The sequence below is a fragment of the Somniosus microcephalus genome, chromosome 7, assembly GCF_052327205.1.
Source record: "Somniosus microcephalus isolate GS21.2 chromosome 7, FLI_Smic_1.0, whole genome shotgun sequence".
Taxonomy (NCBI): domain Eukaryota; kingdom Metazoa; phylum Chordata; class Chondrichthyes; order Squaliformes; family Somniosidae; genus Somniosus; species Somniosus microcephalus.
The window spans coordinates 263,256,364-263,270,826 of NC_140993.1; the positions used below are offsets into that span (position 1 = coordinate 263,256,364).

At 49.4% G+C, this 14,463-nt stretch overlaps 1 protein-coding gene across 4 annotated transcripts in view; it reads right to left on the reverse strand.

Moving 5' to 3' along the window:
* Positions 1-14,463, reverse strand: part of col14a1a (collagen, type XIV, alpha 1a) — a 278,665-nt gene that overhangs the window by 126,034 nt on the left and 138,168 nt on the right. For all 4 annotated transcript variants that reach the window (XM_085993692.1, XM_085993691.1, XM_085993690.1 and 1 more), the window contains 3 exons: positions 6,987-7,129; positions 3,647-3,776; positions 830-952 (listed from right to left, as the gene is read on the reverse strand). In XM_085993692.1, the coding sequence (XP_085849818.1) occupies positions 830-952; positions 3,647-3,776; positions 6,987-7,129 (396 nt within the window). The remainder of the gene's footprint in view (positions 1-829; positions 953-3,646; positions 3,777-6,986; positions 7,130-14,463) is intronic.

Genomic DNA, 14,463 nt, shown 5'->3' on the forward strand with positions numbered 1-14,463 from the left:
TGTATGTTACTAAACATAGAGTAAAATACGTTTGACATAAGAAATAGGAACAGGAGGAGGCCATACAGCCCCTTGAGCCTGTTCCGTCATTCAATAAGATCATGGCTGATATTCTACCTCAACTCCACTTTCCTGCCTTATCCCTAAATCACCTTGATTCCTCTAGCGTCCAAAAATCTATCGATCTCTGTCTTGAATATACTCATCCTGAATATACTCAACGACTCAGCATCCACAGCCCTCTGGGGTAGAGAATTCCAAAGATTCACAGCCCTCTGAATGAAGAACTTTCTCCTCATCTCAGTCCTAAATGGCCGACCCCTTATCCTGAGACTGTGACCCACTAGTTCTAGGCTCTCCAGCCAGGGGGAAACATCCCCTCAGCATCTACCCTGTCAAACCTCTAAGAATTTTATACGTTTCACTGAGATCACCTCTCATTCTTCTAAACTTCAGAGAGTATAGGCCCAATCTACTCAATCTCTCCTCACAGGACAGCCTCTCATCCCAGGAATCAATCTCGTGATCCTTCGTTGCACCGCCTAAGGAAGGATATAAGGGAAATATATCCTTCCTTAAGTAAGGAGACCAAAACTGTTACACAATGAACAGGTGTGCGGAAATTTGGTGACTAAAAACTGAGTCCAAATCCTGCTGGGATATAACCATATATGATCAGCCATGATCTCATTGAATGGCTCGAGGGGCCGAATGGTCTACTCCTGCTCCTATCTTCTATGTTTCTATGTTTCTATGTATGCTTAAGAGGTTTTGTAATAGAAAGAAATATTTGTACGAGCATCACTGAACAATAATGAAAATGAACTACCAGAGGCAGACATGTACACCACTCTGTAGCCCATTGTTGCTGATGGCGGAGGGTCCCATTTAATTCGGAAGCGATTGTACCACTCCTCCGAGACACGCAGGTTCATTGGTCCGGAGAGCGGCACTGCAATGAAAAGTAATCGTCGCAAATAATTCAACATTTATTTTTAAACGTGCCCTCAAGTTAATAAACTGCTTGAACTCCATTAGGTATTGTCAGCTCGTGGCTCAGTGGGCAGCACTCTCGCCTCTGAGCCAGAAGGTTGTGCGTTCTAAGCCCCACTCCAGAGACCTGAGCGCAAAATCTAGGCCGACACTCCCGCTGCAGTGCTGAGGGAGCGCTGCAATGTTGGAGATAGAAGAATCATAGAATGGTTACAGCACAGTAGGAGGCCATTCGGCCTGTCGAGCCCGTGCCGGCTCTCTGCAAGAGCACTTCAGCTAGTCCCACTCCCCCCGCCCTTTCCCCGTAGCCCAGCAATTTTTTTTCCTTCAGGCACTTATCCAATTCCCTTTTGAAAGCCATGATTGAGTCTGCCTCCACCGCCCTTTCAGGCAGTGCATTCCAGATCCTAACCACTCGCTGCGTAAAAAAGTTTTCCTCATGTCGCCTTTGGTTCTTCTGCCAATCACCTTAAATCTGTGTCCTCTGGTTCTCGACCCTTCCACCAATGGGAACTGTTTCGCTCTGTCTACTCTGTCTAGACCCCTCATGATTTTGAACAGCTCCATCAAATCTGCTCTCAACCTTACGATAGCAAAATACTGCAGATGATGGAAATCTGAAATAACAACAGAAAATGCTGGAAAAACTCAGCAGGCCAGGATGCTGCCTGGCCTGCTGAGTATTTCCAACATTTTCTGTTGTTATTTCTGCTCTCGACCTTCTCTGCTCTAAGGAGATCAACCCCGGCTTCTCCAGTCTATCCACATAACTGTAATTCCTCATCTCTGGAACCATTCTTGTAAATCTTTTCTGCATCCTCTCTAAGGCCTTCACATCCTTCCTAAAGTGCAGTGCCCAGAATTGTACACAATACTCCAGTTGTGGCTGAACCAGTGTTTTATAAACACTGAGATGCCGTCTTTTGGATGAGACATTAAACTGAGGCCCCATCTTCCCTCTCAGGTGGACATAAAAGACCCCATGGCACTATTTCAAAGAAGAGCAGGGGAGTTCTCCCTGGTTTGTTTCTCTCTTTTATTCTTTACATCATCGAATTACATCGAGTCTACTTTCTCTCTCTCTTTCTTTCTTACTTTCTCTCTTTTTTCTCTCTCTCATGTTCTATCTCTCTTTCTTTTTTCTCTCTTTTCTTTCTCTGTTTCCTTCTCTCCTTCTCCAAATGGAACGTGGGGAGCCCCAGGTATGATAAGGTGAGGGAAAGCCAAGTTAGAAGTGAGCTCAGGCCAGGTTGGGGCAAGATTTCCTCTGAATGATAAACCCATTTAAAATGAATTGCCAAAATAACAACGGAAAATGCTGGAAAAACTCAGCAGGCCAGGCAACATCCGTGGAGAGAAATTAGAGTCGACGTTTCGGGTCAAAACCCTTTATCAAGACTAAAGAGGCACAGGGAATGAAATAGATTAAGAGGCCGGGCTGGGAGAGAACAAAAGAGAAGAAGAGACATTAAGAGGTATTCAAAACGAGACGAGATGGTGATCGGACTAGTGGAGACAAAAGACGGCTCTAGATTAGGTGTGAAATGTGCTGGCAGAATGGGAGACAGCTGCCATGTGGGAGAGAGAAAAAAAAGGAAAGGGGGGGGAAACCAAAACAAAGGTGTGGATAAAAAATATAAGTAAAAATGTAATAGGGGCCGGGGTTATGATCTGAAATTGCTGAACTCGATATTGAGTCCGGAAGGCTGCAAAGTGCCTAATCGGAAGATGAGGTGCTGTTCCTCGAGTTTACGTTGAGCTTCCGTGGAACAATGCAAGAGGCCAAGGACGGTGAGGTCCGAGTGGGAATGGAGCGGCGAATTAAAATGACAGGCGACCGGAAGCTCAGGGTCACCCTTACGGACTGAACGGAGGTGTTCCGCAAAGCGGTCGCCCAATCTGCGTTTGGTCTCCCCAATGTAGAGGAGATTGGGTGACCGCTTTGCGGAACACCTCCATTCAGTCCGTAAGGGTGACCCCGAGCTTCCGGTCGCCTGTCATTTTAATTCACCGCCCCATTCCCACTCGGACCTCACCGTCCTTGGCCTCTTGCATTGTTCCACGGAAGCTCAACATAAACTCGAGGAACAGCACCTCATCTTCTGATTAGGCACTTTGCAGCCTTCCGGACTCAATATCGAGTTCAACAATTTCAAATCATAACCTCGGCCCCTATTACATTTTTACTTATATTTTTTATCCACACCTTTGTTTTGGTTTTTCCCTCCCCCCACCTTTCCTTTTTTTCTCTCTCCCACATGGCAGCTGTCTCCCATTCTGCCAGCGCATTTCACACCCAATCTAGAGCCGTCTTTGGTCTCCACTAGTCCTATCACCATCTCGTCTCGTTTTGAATACCTCTTAATGTCTCTTCTTCTCTTTTGTTCTCTCCCAGCCTGGCCTCTTAATCTATTTCATTTCCTGTGCTTCTTTAGTCTTGATAAAGGGTTTTGACCCGAAACGTTGACTCTAATTTCTCTTCACGGATGTTGCCTGGCCTGCTGAGTTTTTCCAGCATTTTCTGTTGTTATTTCGGATTTCCAGCATCTGCAGTATTTTGCTATCGTAAGAATGAATTGCCTTTTTGTTGCACCATGAGTGCCACTGTTCTAACATAACATGTAAAATGAGCACAAGTAGATACTTTACTTACACGTCTTGCCCGTAACAGCAAGAGTATTGCCTTCTCCATCAGCATAGATAGGAGTCACAGAAATTCTATACAAAGTGTCTGAGAGTAGCGGCTGGAGCAGGAGGTCATTCTGCCTTCCAGGAACCATCACCTGAGTAAAATGGGCGGTCAGTGAATTCTGTTGGCGCACTGCACACCACAACATACAGCAACAACTTACATTTATATCGCGCCTTTAACGTAATAAATGTCCCAAGGCGCTTCACGGGAGCGTAAGTCAGACAAACAAATTGACGTAAAGACAAAGAAGGAGATCTTAGGATAGGTGGCCAAAAGCTTGGTTAAAGAGGTAGGTTTTAACAAGCGTCTTAAAGGAGAGAGGTAGAGAGGTTTGGGGAGGGAATTCCAGAGCTTAGGGCCCAGGCACCTGAAGGCACGGCCACCAAAGGTGGGGCGAAGGACATGGGGGTTGCACAAGAGGCCAGAGTTGGAGGAGTGTGGAGTTCTCGGAAGGTTGTAAGGCTGGAGGAGGTTACAGAGATAGGGAGGGGCGAGGCCATGGAAGGATTTGAACTGGAGGATGAGAATTTTAAAATCGAGGCGTTGCCAGACCGGAGCCAATGAAGGTCAGCGAGCATAGGTGAACGGGACTTGGGGCGAGTTAGGATACGGGCAGCAGAGTTTTGGATGAGCTCAAGTTCATGGAGGGTGGAAGATGGAAGGCTGGCCAGGAGTTGGTTGGAATAGTCGAGTCTGGAGGTAACAAAGGCATGGTTGGGGGTTTGAACAGCAGATCAGCTGAGGCAGGGGAGGAGGATATGGACTCGGAAGCTCAGCTCAAGCTCATATAGGCTGCCGAGGTTGTGAACAGTCTGGTTCAGCCTGAGATTGTAGCCAGGGAGGGGGATGGAATCGGTGGCGAATGAACGGAGGTTGTGACGGGGACCGAAGACAATGGCTTTAAAATCCCAAAGTTTAATTGGAGGAAATTCCGACTCATCCAGGACTGGATGTCGGACAAGCGGTCTGACATCACATGCAGTGGAGGGGCTGAGAGAGGTGGTGGTGAGGTAGAGCTGGGTGCTGTCAGTGTACATATGGAACCTGACATCGAGTTTTTGCATGATGTCGCCAAGGGGCAGCATGTAGATGGGAAATAGGAGGGGGCCAAGTCATAGAGTCATAATGGCACAGAAGGAGGCCATTCGGCCCATCGAGTCCATGCCGGCTCTCTGTAGAGCAATCCAGTCAGTCCCATTCTCCCGCTCTATTCCCGTAGACCTGCAAGTTTATTTCCCTCAAGTGCCTATCCAGTCTCCCCTTGAAAACATCGAGTGTCTCCGCTTCCACCACTTCCGTCGGCAGCGAGTTCCAGGTCCTCACCACTCGCTGCGTAAAAAAGTTTTCCCTCACATTCCCCCCTGTATCTCTTGCTCAAAACCTTAAATCTGTGTCCCCTAGTCCTTGTACCATCAACTAGTGGGAACAGCCTTTCCCCGTCTAGCCTATCCAAACCCGTCATAATCTTGTACACCTCTATCAAATCACCCCTCAACCTCCTTTGCTCTAATGAAAACAAATCCAGCTTCTCCAACCTGTCCTTGTAGCTAAGATCCCCCATCGCCGGAACCATTCTGGTAAATCTCCTCTGCACCCTCTCAAGGGCCTTCACATCCTTCCTAAAGTGTGGTGACCAGAACTGGACGCAATACTCCAGTTGTGGCCTAACCAACGTATAGAACCTTGGGAACTCCAGAGGTAACGATGCGGGAGCAGGGAGAGAATCCATTGCAGGAGATACTCTAGTTACTAGATAGATAAGAATGGACCGAGGTGGGGTTTTAAAATTGAGCAGGTTTTAATTCAGCATTGCACATGCATTATTGTATTAATTTATTAATTATCTGCAAGCTCATTTGATTAGTATAGCCAGAGATTAAAACAGCAGCATTAGTGATACTTGGGGCCAAATATTGGGTTGATATCCGACATGAAAGAAGATTTGTGTTAGAAGAAACATTCGCATTTATTAGCCTGCTTTGCACACAACTTAATTCTTTAGTAATTTTCTAAAGTATTAGTAGCTAATGGCAATGCCAAAAATCAACTATTTTCTAATGTCATAAACCAAATTTATTTTACACTGGAGTAAAATTTCCATTAATAACTCAATCAGTCGTTTCCGCTAGTGAATCTGAAAAATAAACAATGGTGTTCTTTTGTTATTTCACCTTCACAAACTGTCTTCAAACGAAAATGTTCAATGAAAATATACACCCACATTTCAGCCTTTCCTGTGAGTTATAACCTCTCAGTCCTGGTATCATCTTTGTAAATCATTGGATGGGTTTTTTTGCCAGTTCTCAGGCAAGACAATGGCCCAGAAATTCAGGTCTCCACGGGTGAGTACGCACGGGGTACTCACCCGTAAGCCCAATGGAAGTGCCGGTTTCCTGCATGTACTGTGCATGCATGGGAAACCGGCACTTCCGTTCCCCTGAAAGAAGGGGTTCAGAGTTCGAACGCGTGTGCAGGAGAAGCTGCGCGTGCGCATCGAACTTACGTTTTTTTACAGGTTTTCCCGGGAGGGTAAGTCTCCAGAAGTTACACATTTAAAAAGCAGTCGCAAGGCCTGCTTTTTACAAGGTAAGTGGTGAATTAATTAAAATTAAAACATTTTTTCCACAGGTTTATTATTTTTAAATACTTTAAAGAAAGGTAAGTTTATTTTTAGCCCCGTTAGAAAGTAAAATTATTTTTTTCAAAAATTTAAGTTTTTGTTTAAAATAGTTATTTCATGTAATTTATAGTTTATTTTAAAAATGTGATGTTTTTTAAAAAATTTATTTGAAGATTTAGTGATTTTTGGGGCTTATAGTATTTATAGGTTCTTCTTGTCAAACTTATGAATGAAGCATTCCCTGCTACCATTGGCTCTCCATGGCCCACGTGATCCCAGGGGACGCATCGAACTAACTGCGCCCCTGGGATATGCAAGCACTGCACGCCGGCAGCTGGAGGAGGCCCAAGATCGGAATTCCATGGGGGCCCACAGCTCAACGGCCGGCGCGTTAGGTAAGTGCAGGTCGGGGGCTCGCACCCGCGGGAAGCCCCCGACCCGAATTTCTGGGCCAATAAATGGAGCAATGTGGAGATAGTGAACAAGGGACTGTTGTCTCGGCAAATCAACTAACACTTGGACTTGTGCCGGGCAATATATAGGATCTTAACTTTGAGAGTAAAAATGCTGTTCCCCAATTTTCTTTTGTAATTTACCTTTTACTCAGCCTGGTATTCGTAAGGACACTCCCACAGTTCATTCCTAATAAAATATGTGAAAACTTATACAGACCATGCTTACCGCTTCTTCCGCACGGTCGCCTTTGAGAGATACGTAGGACACTCTGTACTGCGTGACGAAGGAATCAGCAGGGTCCCATGCTACTTGTAGGCTATATGTGGTTTCATCATCCACAACCAGGTTTCTTATTCCAGATCGAATAACTACACCAAACAAAGCAAATTGGAAATCAGGGCTTTGGGTAATTATCTGATAATATGTGTAACTTTTAGATCATTCATTTCTTAATTCATTTTTTTACATAATTTAACAAATAACCATAAGATGCAATTTATGTATCACCAGAATAATTCTCGTCTCACAGATTTTAATGACTCTTGCCTTAGATGTTTACCAAAAAAAAAGCCGTCACAATCCTTGGGCCTGGCGTTTCCGTTCAGTTGCGCTGGTTTCTTCGACGCAATTCGCCCAAAAAAGTGCAAGAGATCGTGAAATATTAAGCGCAAATTACGTTCAGCACAACGCACCCCCCTCCCCAGATCGAATTCATCACCATTGGCAAGTTTCTGCTGATTGCGCTCGTGTGCGGGCCTTCGAGGAGGCTCTTAAAACGAAGCTGGTTCTTTTAGGCACAAGGGCCGCGATTTCGCCATCAGAGGCGGGATCGCGGCGGGAGAGGTCGTTGGCGGGTCCCGGTCCCGCCCCCACCCCCGGCTCCAGCTGCTCTGTGAAAAGGAATTTACGTTAATTGGGCTTGTTAAGCCCGCTCTGCGCGTTACCCGGCCCAATTACAAGGTGTGGGTCTGGTGACGTCACCTGATGACGTGTTTGTTACCGGTATATTTACAGGGGCCATGTCCCCATTTGCTCTCAATTCTGATTTAATGCTCCTGAGTGCTGGTTCAGGCAACAATGACTGCAGATAGACAAAGGGCTGTGCCACGTTTCAACGATGACTCATTCCATGTTCTTGTGGAGGGAGCCATAGGATGCAGGGCGGCTCTATTCCCTGGGGATGGAAGGAGGAGACCGCCTTAGCAGACAAAGGCAGCCTGGCTGCAACTAGCTGAGGAGGTCACTGCAAGGTGTGTGCTTGTTCACACCTAGGTGCAATGTAGGAAGGGGTTTAATAATCCTCTGCGTTCAGGAGAAGTGAGTATAAAAGCACACTTAACTTCATTCTGCTGTGCCTGTCATCACATCCCCATCACTCTGCCAACCCTACTCCTGCACATCCTTACTCACCCCAACATCCCTTGCACCATCACCCATCCCTGTCTCCCTATCTACAGAATCACATCCCCATCTTACTATGCACCCCTCACACTCACCCTCATCATTATGCAATGACAACAACTAACAACTCAAAAGGAGGCAACTTGGTATTGGCACCCCACTCCATCATATTCTCCCTCTAAACATCTATCCCATCCATTCTTTACACTCCTTCCATCACTCTCACTCAAATTTCTCTTGTTTCCCTCGTTGCAGGAAAAGAGAGCCCACAATAAGAGGGAGAGGGAGAGAACAGGAGGAGGACCGCCATCATAGGCTGTGCTCACCAATGCTGAGGAGGCAGCTCTGGACATAACAGGAGTCGTTGACCAGCCTGAAGTGAGGGATGGAGAGAGGGGCTCATTAGAACAACCTGGTGACAAAATTATTCTCCATCCATCTTAGTTGGCATTCATGAGTGACTCATATGGGGTCTGATGTCAAGAGAAATTGAATGCTCATCATGTGCATAATGGGATGTGTCTGCAATCTACATATCAAATGTCTAACTCATGTCTTTAGTCTCCCACAGGACCATCAAGAGCCTGCCCCATCCCACTGTCCAGGAGGAAGAGCAAGAGCACTCCTCAGAGGAGCCTCCAGCCTCTGAGGGAGCAGCATCAGTAGAAATGAGCGCACCCAGCACCAGCGCAGAGACGCACACCTCGGTGGGTCCTATGCGAGATAGAGTAGTGTTGTCACCTGGTGTATCACAGCTCACCAGTGAGCAAGATCAGATGGTGGAGACAGGGACAGCAGTGGATACTCCTCATCGGAGGTTGCAGGACTCTCCTAGCTCTGCTGAGCTGCATGTAGACGCTGAGCCTCAGGAGCCATCCAGGAACAGGGCGATCCTGGAGCTTCAGGAACAAGTTCAGGGGGCTCTGACAGGGTTTGCAACCACGGTGACTGCGAGTGTGCAGAGAATGGAGGAATCCATCTCAAATATGAGCAACGCCATGGTGCACGCACTGGCAACCGTAGGTTCCGCCATGGAAAGGATGGCCACCTCCATGGAGGACATAAATCGCCAGACTCAGGAGAACATGGTAACACTTCTATATAGATGGTCATCTATGGAGGATAGATGGGCGTCTATTGAGGAGAGAAACCAAAGGTTCATGGACTTCCTTGTTATCAGGAATGTCAGCACAGACATGGGTCCTCGTGGCCCACACTGATGTGCAACAAGGTGCTCTTCATCTACTTGCTAGCAGAGAAGTGCGGGTGGCCCATGAGAGGGATGATGGTGGGAGGGGTCATGGAAGTGGGGGCTCCTCTCCAATCGATCAAACTTCCACCCCCTTGCCAACTCCTCGGTCAAAGCCCCAGATGCCTCCTGGGACAGTGATGGCCGAGTCTGCCCCTGTGCAGCCGCAGGAGGAGCAGACTTTGGCGGAGCCCTCACAGGCTCCAAAACCCAGAGGACGACCGCCAAAGGCATCTAAGCAGGCGCAGCAGGGAAGTGAGCAGGCTGCCTCTACATCTGCTGAAGCCATCGGGGTAGCACCACGTAGAAGCACGCGTAAAAGAAAGATCCCACATAAACAGTCACAAGGGTAGTCACTTGGATGATTTGCTATAAATGAATGTTAAGTTTCTGTTCTTTTATTTTGTTGTAATAAATTAATTTTTTCTGAATGTTTGCATTCGTTGCCATATGTGTGCTCACAATTGCAAGTGGCAGAGTGAAGGGTAAGGGCGCCTTTTATGTCCAGCAATGGTGGCGACAGTGCAAGGAATGCACAGTTCATTGTAGAGATGCTCTATGGTGTTGAAGTGGGGTGATGCCAACCTTCATACGCATGTGGCAGCCTGTGGCGCATAAAGTTAGGTGAATCTGGCATTGATTAGGTCATCCCTGGCATCACGGGCAGCAATGTGCTCACGTTCTAGTCGCACTGGGACAGCTGCCTCCTCCAGGTGTTCCTCATGCTGAACCTCATTCTGCTCCTCCTCCTCTGAAGAGGCTGTGTGCTCTGCGCCTTGTGCCTCATGCAGCGCTAATTCTCGCTGCAGTGCTATGCTGTGCAGGTCACAGTAGACAATGATGATTCTCAAGACCCTGGCTGGTGTGTACTGAAATGCTCCACCAGATCTGTCCAGGCACCTGAAGCGCATTTTGAGCAACCCTATTGTTTGCTCTATGAGACTTCTGGTGGAAATGTGACTTTGATTGTAGCACTCCTCAGACTCGTTTGATGGCCTCCTCAAAGGTGTCATTAGCCACGTCTTCAGGGGATAGCCCTTGTCTCCAAGGAGCCAGCCGGAAAGTTCATTTGGCGGTGCAAAGAGCTGAGGGACAGTGGACTGGCGCAGGATGTAAGAGTTATGGCAGCTGCCAGGGAACTTGGCGCACACATGCATGATGCTCTTCCTATGGTTGTACACCAGCTGCACGTTAAGGGAGTGAAAGCTCTTGCAGTTGACAAATACTGCTGGGTTCTGATGGGGTACCCTGATGGCTGCATGTGTGCAGTTGATGACACCCTGCACCCATGGCAAGCCAGCCAGATTGACAAAGCCAAGCGCCCGCTCAGTAACACTGACTTCATCAGTGGAAAAGTGGATGCAATTGGCAGACTTGTCAAAGAGGGCATCGGTGACCTGCGTGATGCATCCGTGTCCGGCCGACTGGAAGATGCTGCTAATGTCTGCTGCTGATCCCTGGAAGGACCCTGACGTAAAGAAGTTGAGTGCAGTGGTGACTTTGACAGCCACTGGTAAGGGCTGTCCACCCACTCCTCTGGGCTGCAGGTCTTGATCGAGCATTGTGCAAATGTCGCGCTAGTCTCAGCTTCCTTTGGCGCTGCTGCTCACTCATGTTGAGGAAGCTCATCCTCTGCCTGTAAACCCTTTGTTGGGGGTATCTCCTGTAGTGCAGTGCAGCCCTGCACTGATGCCCTCTGCCCTGTGCAACAGCAGGTGGTTGAGGAGAAGGTTGGCGCTCTTATTGTTGGTGCTGCTGGTGTGCCTGGTTCTGCTGCTGCTGCTGCGGCTGACCGTGGTCAGATTCTGAGGACCAGGGTGAGAGAGTATAAAGCATTCCCATTCTGCTGTTATATATGACAGGTGAGGATGAGATGTTAGAATCAATCTGTTAATGGGGAGAGCGGATCTAGGGGGAAAAATTGAGTCGCGCCCCCTTTGGGGCGTTAAATTCGCCGGGGCGTTACCTTTAGCACCCCACAAAAATTAGCGCCCACATGGCCGAAACTGAATGGTAGCACCCCAAGAGGGAAGCGGGGTGCTACGGGAAGCACCCTGCCTCCCTCTTGGGGCGCTGCGAGAGAATATCGTGGCATTATGTGCCGCAGCGCCACACGCTGCAGCACGTCGCGCCGCGGTACTGCAGGCCTACCTCCCCTTCTTAAAGGGGAGGGGCCTAACACAGTGTGACCCGGGGCCCAGCTGGGCCACCAGGGATCAGAGTGTTGGCAAAAGAGGCCGGCACTCAAGAGAAGTGCCGGGCTCAAGGAGCGTAGCCGGCACTCCACGGGGGGGGGCTGCAGAGGAGGCCGGGGACGGCAACGGGGGCAGGTGCTGGCACGCGGCCAGCAACAAAAATGACCGCCCAGCACCTCACCTTAAATTTGCGCCGCCCCGGCCGCAGGTAGGCCCCCCTGACCCCGTCGGACATAGCGTCCGGCGGTAAGTCAAGGGGCGCTGCTAAAGATCGCGAGCGGCGGCGCAGCGCCATGGGGCGCTAACGGTTACCGCTTCCGCTATCTTCCTGCTGAATTTCGTGGGAGGAGTTGGCGGCGCTGCGCCCGGGCGCTAGTTGCTTTGCGCCCCATTAGCGCCTTCTTAGGGTGCTAATGGGAGGCGCAAAGCAACCGAATTTTTCCCCCATAGAGTTTACACCACAAACTTACAGCCTCAATAAAGATCAAATGTGTCTTCCAAATCCTGAAATCAGCAACTTCTGACATTGGAACGTGAACAGATGTGAAATGTTAGCTTTTATGCTACATTTGCAGCTGTGAACGATTCAGCTCGATTGAACTCCCGACCTACTTACCTGAAGTGATCTCCGAACGACGTGAGACTCGTTAAAAATGTGGTAAAATAGAAATAGGCTGGCAAAATAGTTTTTTTTTGTGATAAATCTATTTTCTGCTGTATTGATCAAACTGCACCAGGTTGACACTCATAAATATATCAAGGAAGTTTTTTTAAAGCCAATTAAAAAAAAAAATTACATTCTGAAAGGCTGCCCGACTGTGCTGGTTCTGGTTCATGGGAGATTCGATACGCAAATGAGTTTGAGCTGTAACTTGAGCAAAAAAAAACACTTCTTAAAACTGGCGCACTTTGCGCCCAGATCACCGATTGCACCCAAAGAAGAAACTCTTGCCCTTGGAGTCCCTTCTACAAAAAAAAAATCTACAATTAATACACTAGCTTTTATTTCAAACCCCTTTCCAAAATCTAGTGTGGAGGAAAGTGAAGAGATGAGGCTATTAGCCACCCCATAGAACCAAAGCCATGGATGGTATACTGTATTCGCTGCTCACGATGCGGTCTCCTCTACATTGGGGAGACCAAACGCAGATTGGGTGACCGCTTTGCGGAACACCTCCGTTCAGTCAGCAAGGGTGACCCTGAGCTTCCGGTCGCCTGTCACTTTCGGTCGCTTGTCACTTTAATTCTCCGCTCCACTCCCACTCTGATCTCTCTGTCCTCGGCCTCTTACACTGTTCCAACGAAGCTCAGCGTAAGCTCGAGGAACAGCACCTCATCTTTCGATTAGGCACTTTACAGTCTTCTGGACTCAACATCAAGTTCAACAATTTCAGACTATAACCCCTGCCCCCATTTTTTCAGGCGACAGCTGTTGATGATTCTGCCATCCCCATTTGCACCATTTAATTTCTCCTACCTTCCATCCTAGCACAGTCCGTCCCTTTTATTCCTTCCTCCCCTTCACCCCCCCCTCCCCCTGCCTCTGCACCTGCTTAAAACTTGTTACATCCCTAACTTTTTTCCAGTTCTGACGAAGGGTCCCAGACCTGAAACGTTAACTCTGTTTCTCTCTCCACGGATGCTGCCCGACATGCTGAGTGTTTCCAGCATTTTCTGTTGTTATTCCATGGATGGTGACTTTGCTCAGCTCCAGTTATAATGTGTGACAGCATTGCATTTTTGTTTAAAGAGTGGAGAAGCGGTTCCTGGAATGGGCCAACAGTCGGCAGTCTCGGTTCCTGGTGCTAACCGGGCTTAATAGCCTGGGCTTTCCACCGCCTCAGTATTACACCCTGAGGAACAACGATGGAGCTCGCAGCATGTTCTGTCTTAGTGTTGTGGCATTCTTCAATACACTCAGTCGTCCCAAGAATGAATTGTGTGGCACATCTTGACTCAATTGTTGAGCAGCACCAACTCTCAGCTGGCAGCCAATTACCATTGCTAAGAGCCGCTCAGTCTTGCAACAGCAGCTAGATTCCACCCCACCACCCACCCACCACCTCTCCACCACCACCCGCCCACCCCACCTCTCCACCACCCGCCCACCTCTCCACCACCCCACCACCTCACCACCCACCCACCACCCCACCACCCCACCACCCCACCACCCGCCCACCCCACCACCTGCCCACCTCTCCACCACCCGCCCACCTCTCCACCCGCCCACCCCACCACCTGCCCACCTCTCCACCACCCCACCACCTCTCCACCACCCCACCACCTCTCCACCACCCCACCACCTCTCCACCCACCCACCTCCCCACCACCCCACCTCTCCGCCACCCGCCCACCTCTCCACCCCACCACCCCACCACCTCTCCACCACCTCTCCACCACCCCACCACCTCTCCACCACCTCTCCACCACCCCACCTCCCCACCTCTCCACCACCCACCCACCTCTCCACCCCACCACCTCTCCACCTCTCCACCACCTCACCTCTCCACCACCCACCCACCTCTCCACCACCCGCCCACCTCTCCACCCCACCACCTCTCCACCTCTCCACCACCCCACCACCTCTCCACCACCCCACCACCCCTCCACCCCACCACCTCTCCACCACCTCTCCACCACCCCACCTCTCCACCACCCGCCCACCTCTCCACCCCACCACCTCTCCACCTCTCCACCACCCCCCCACCTCCTCCCAATTCCGCCCACCCTCCAGTTCGGATCAATACTTACGGTGCACTCTACCCTACCTGTGCCCAGGCTTGGGGTGGGGGGGGGGGCAGCGGTGGGGTGGGGTGGGGCGGGCGCAGGGAAAGAAAAATTGGTAACCTCTTCCTCA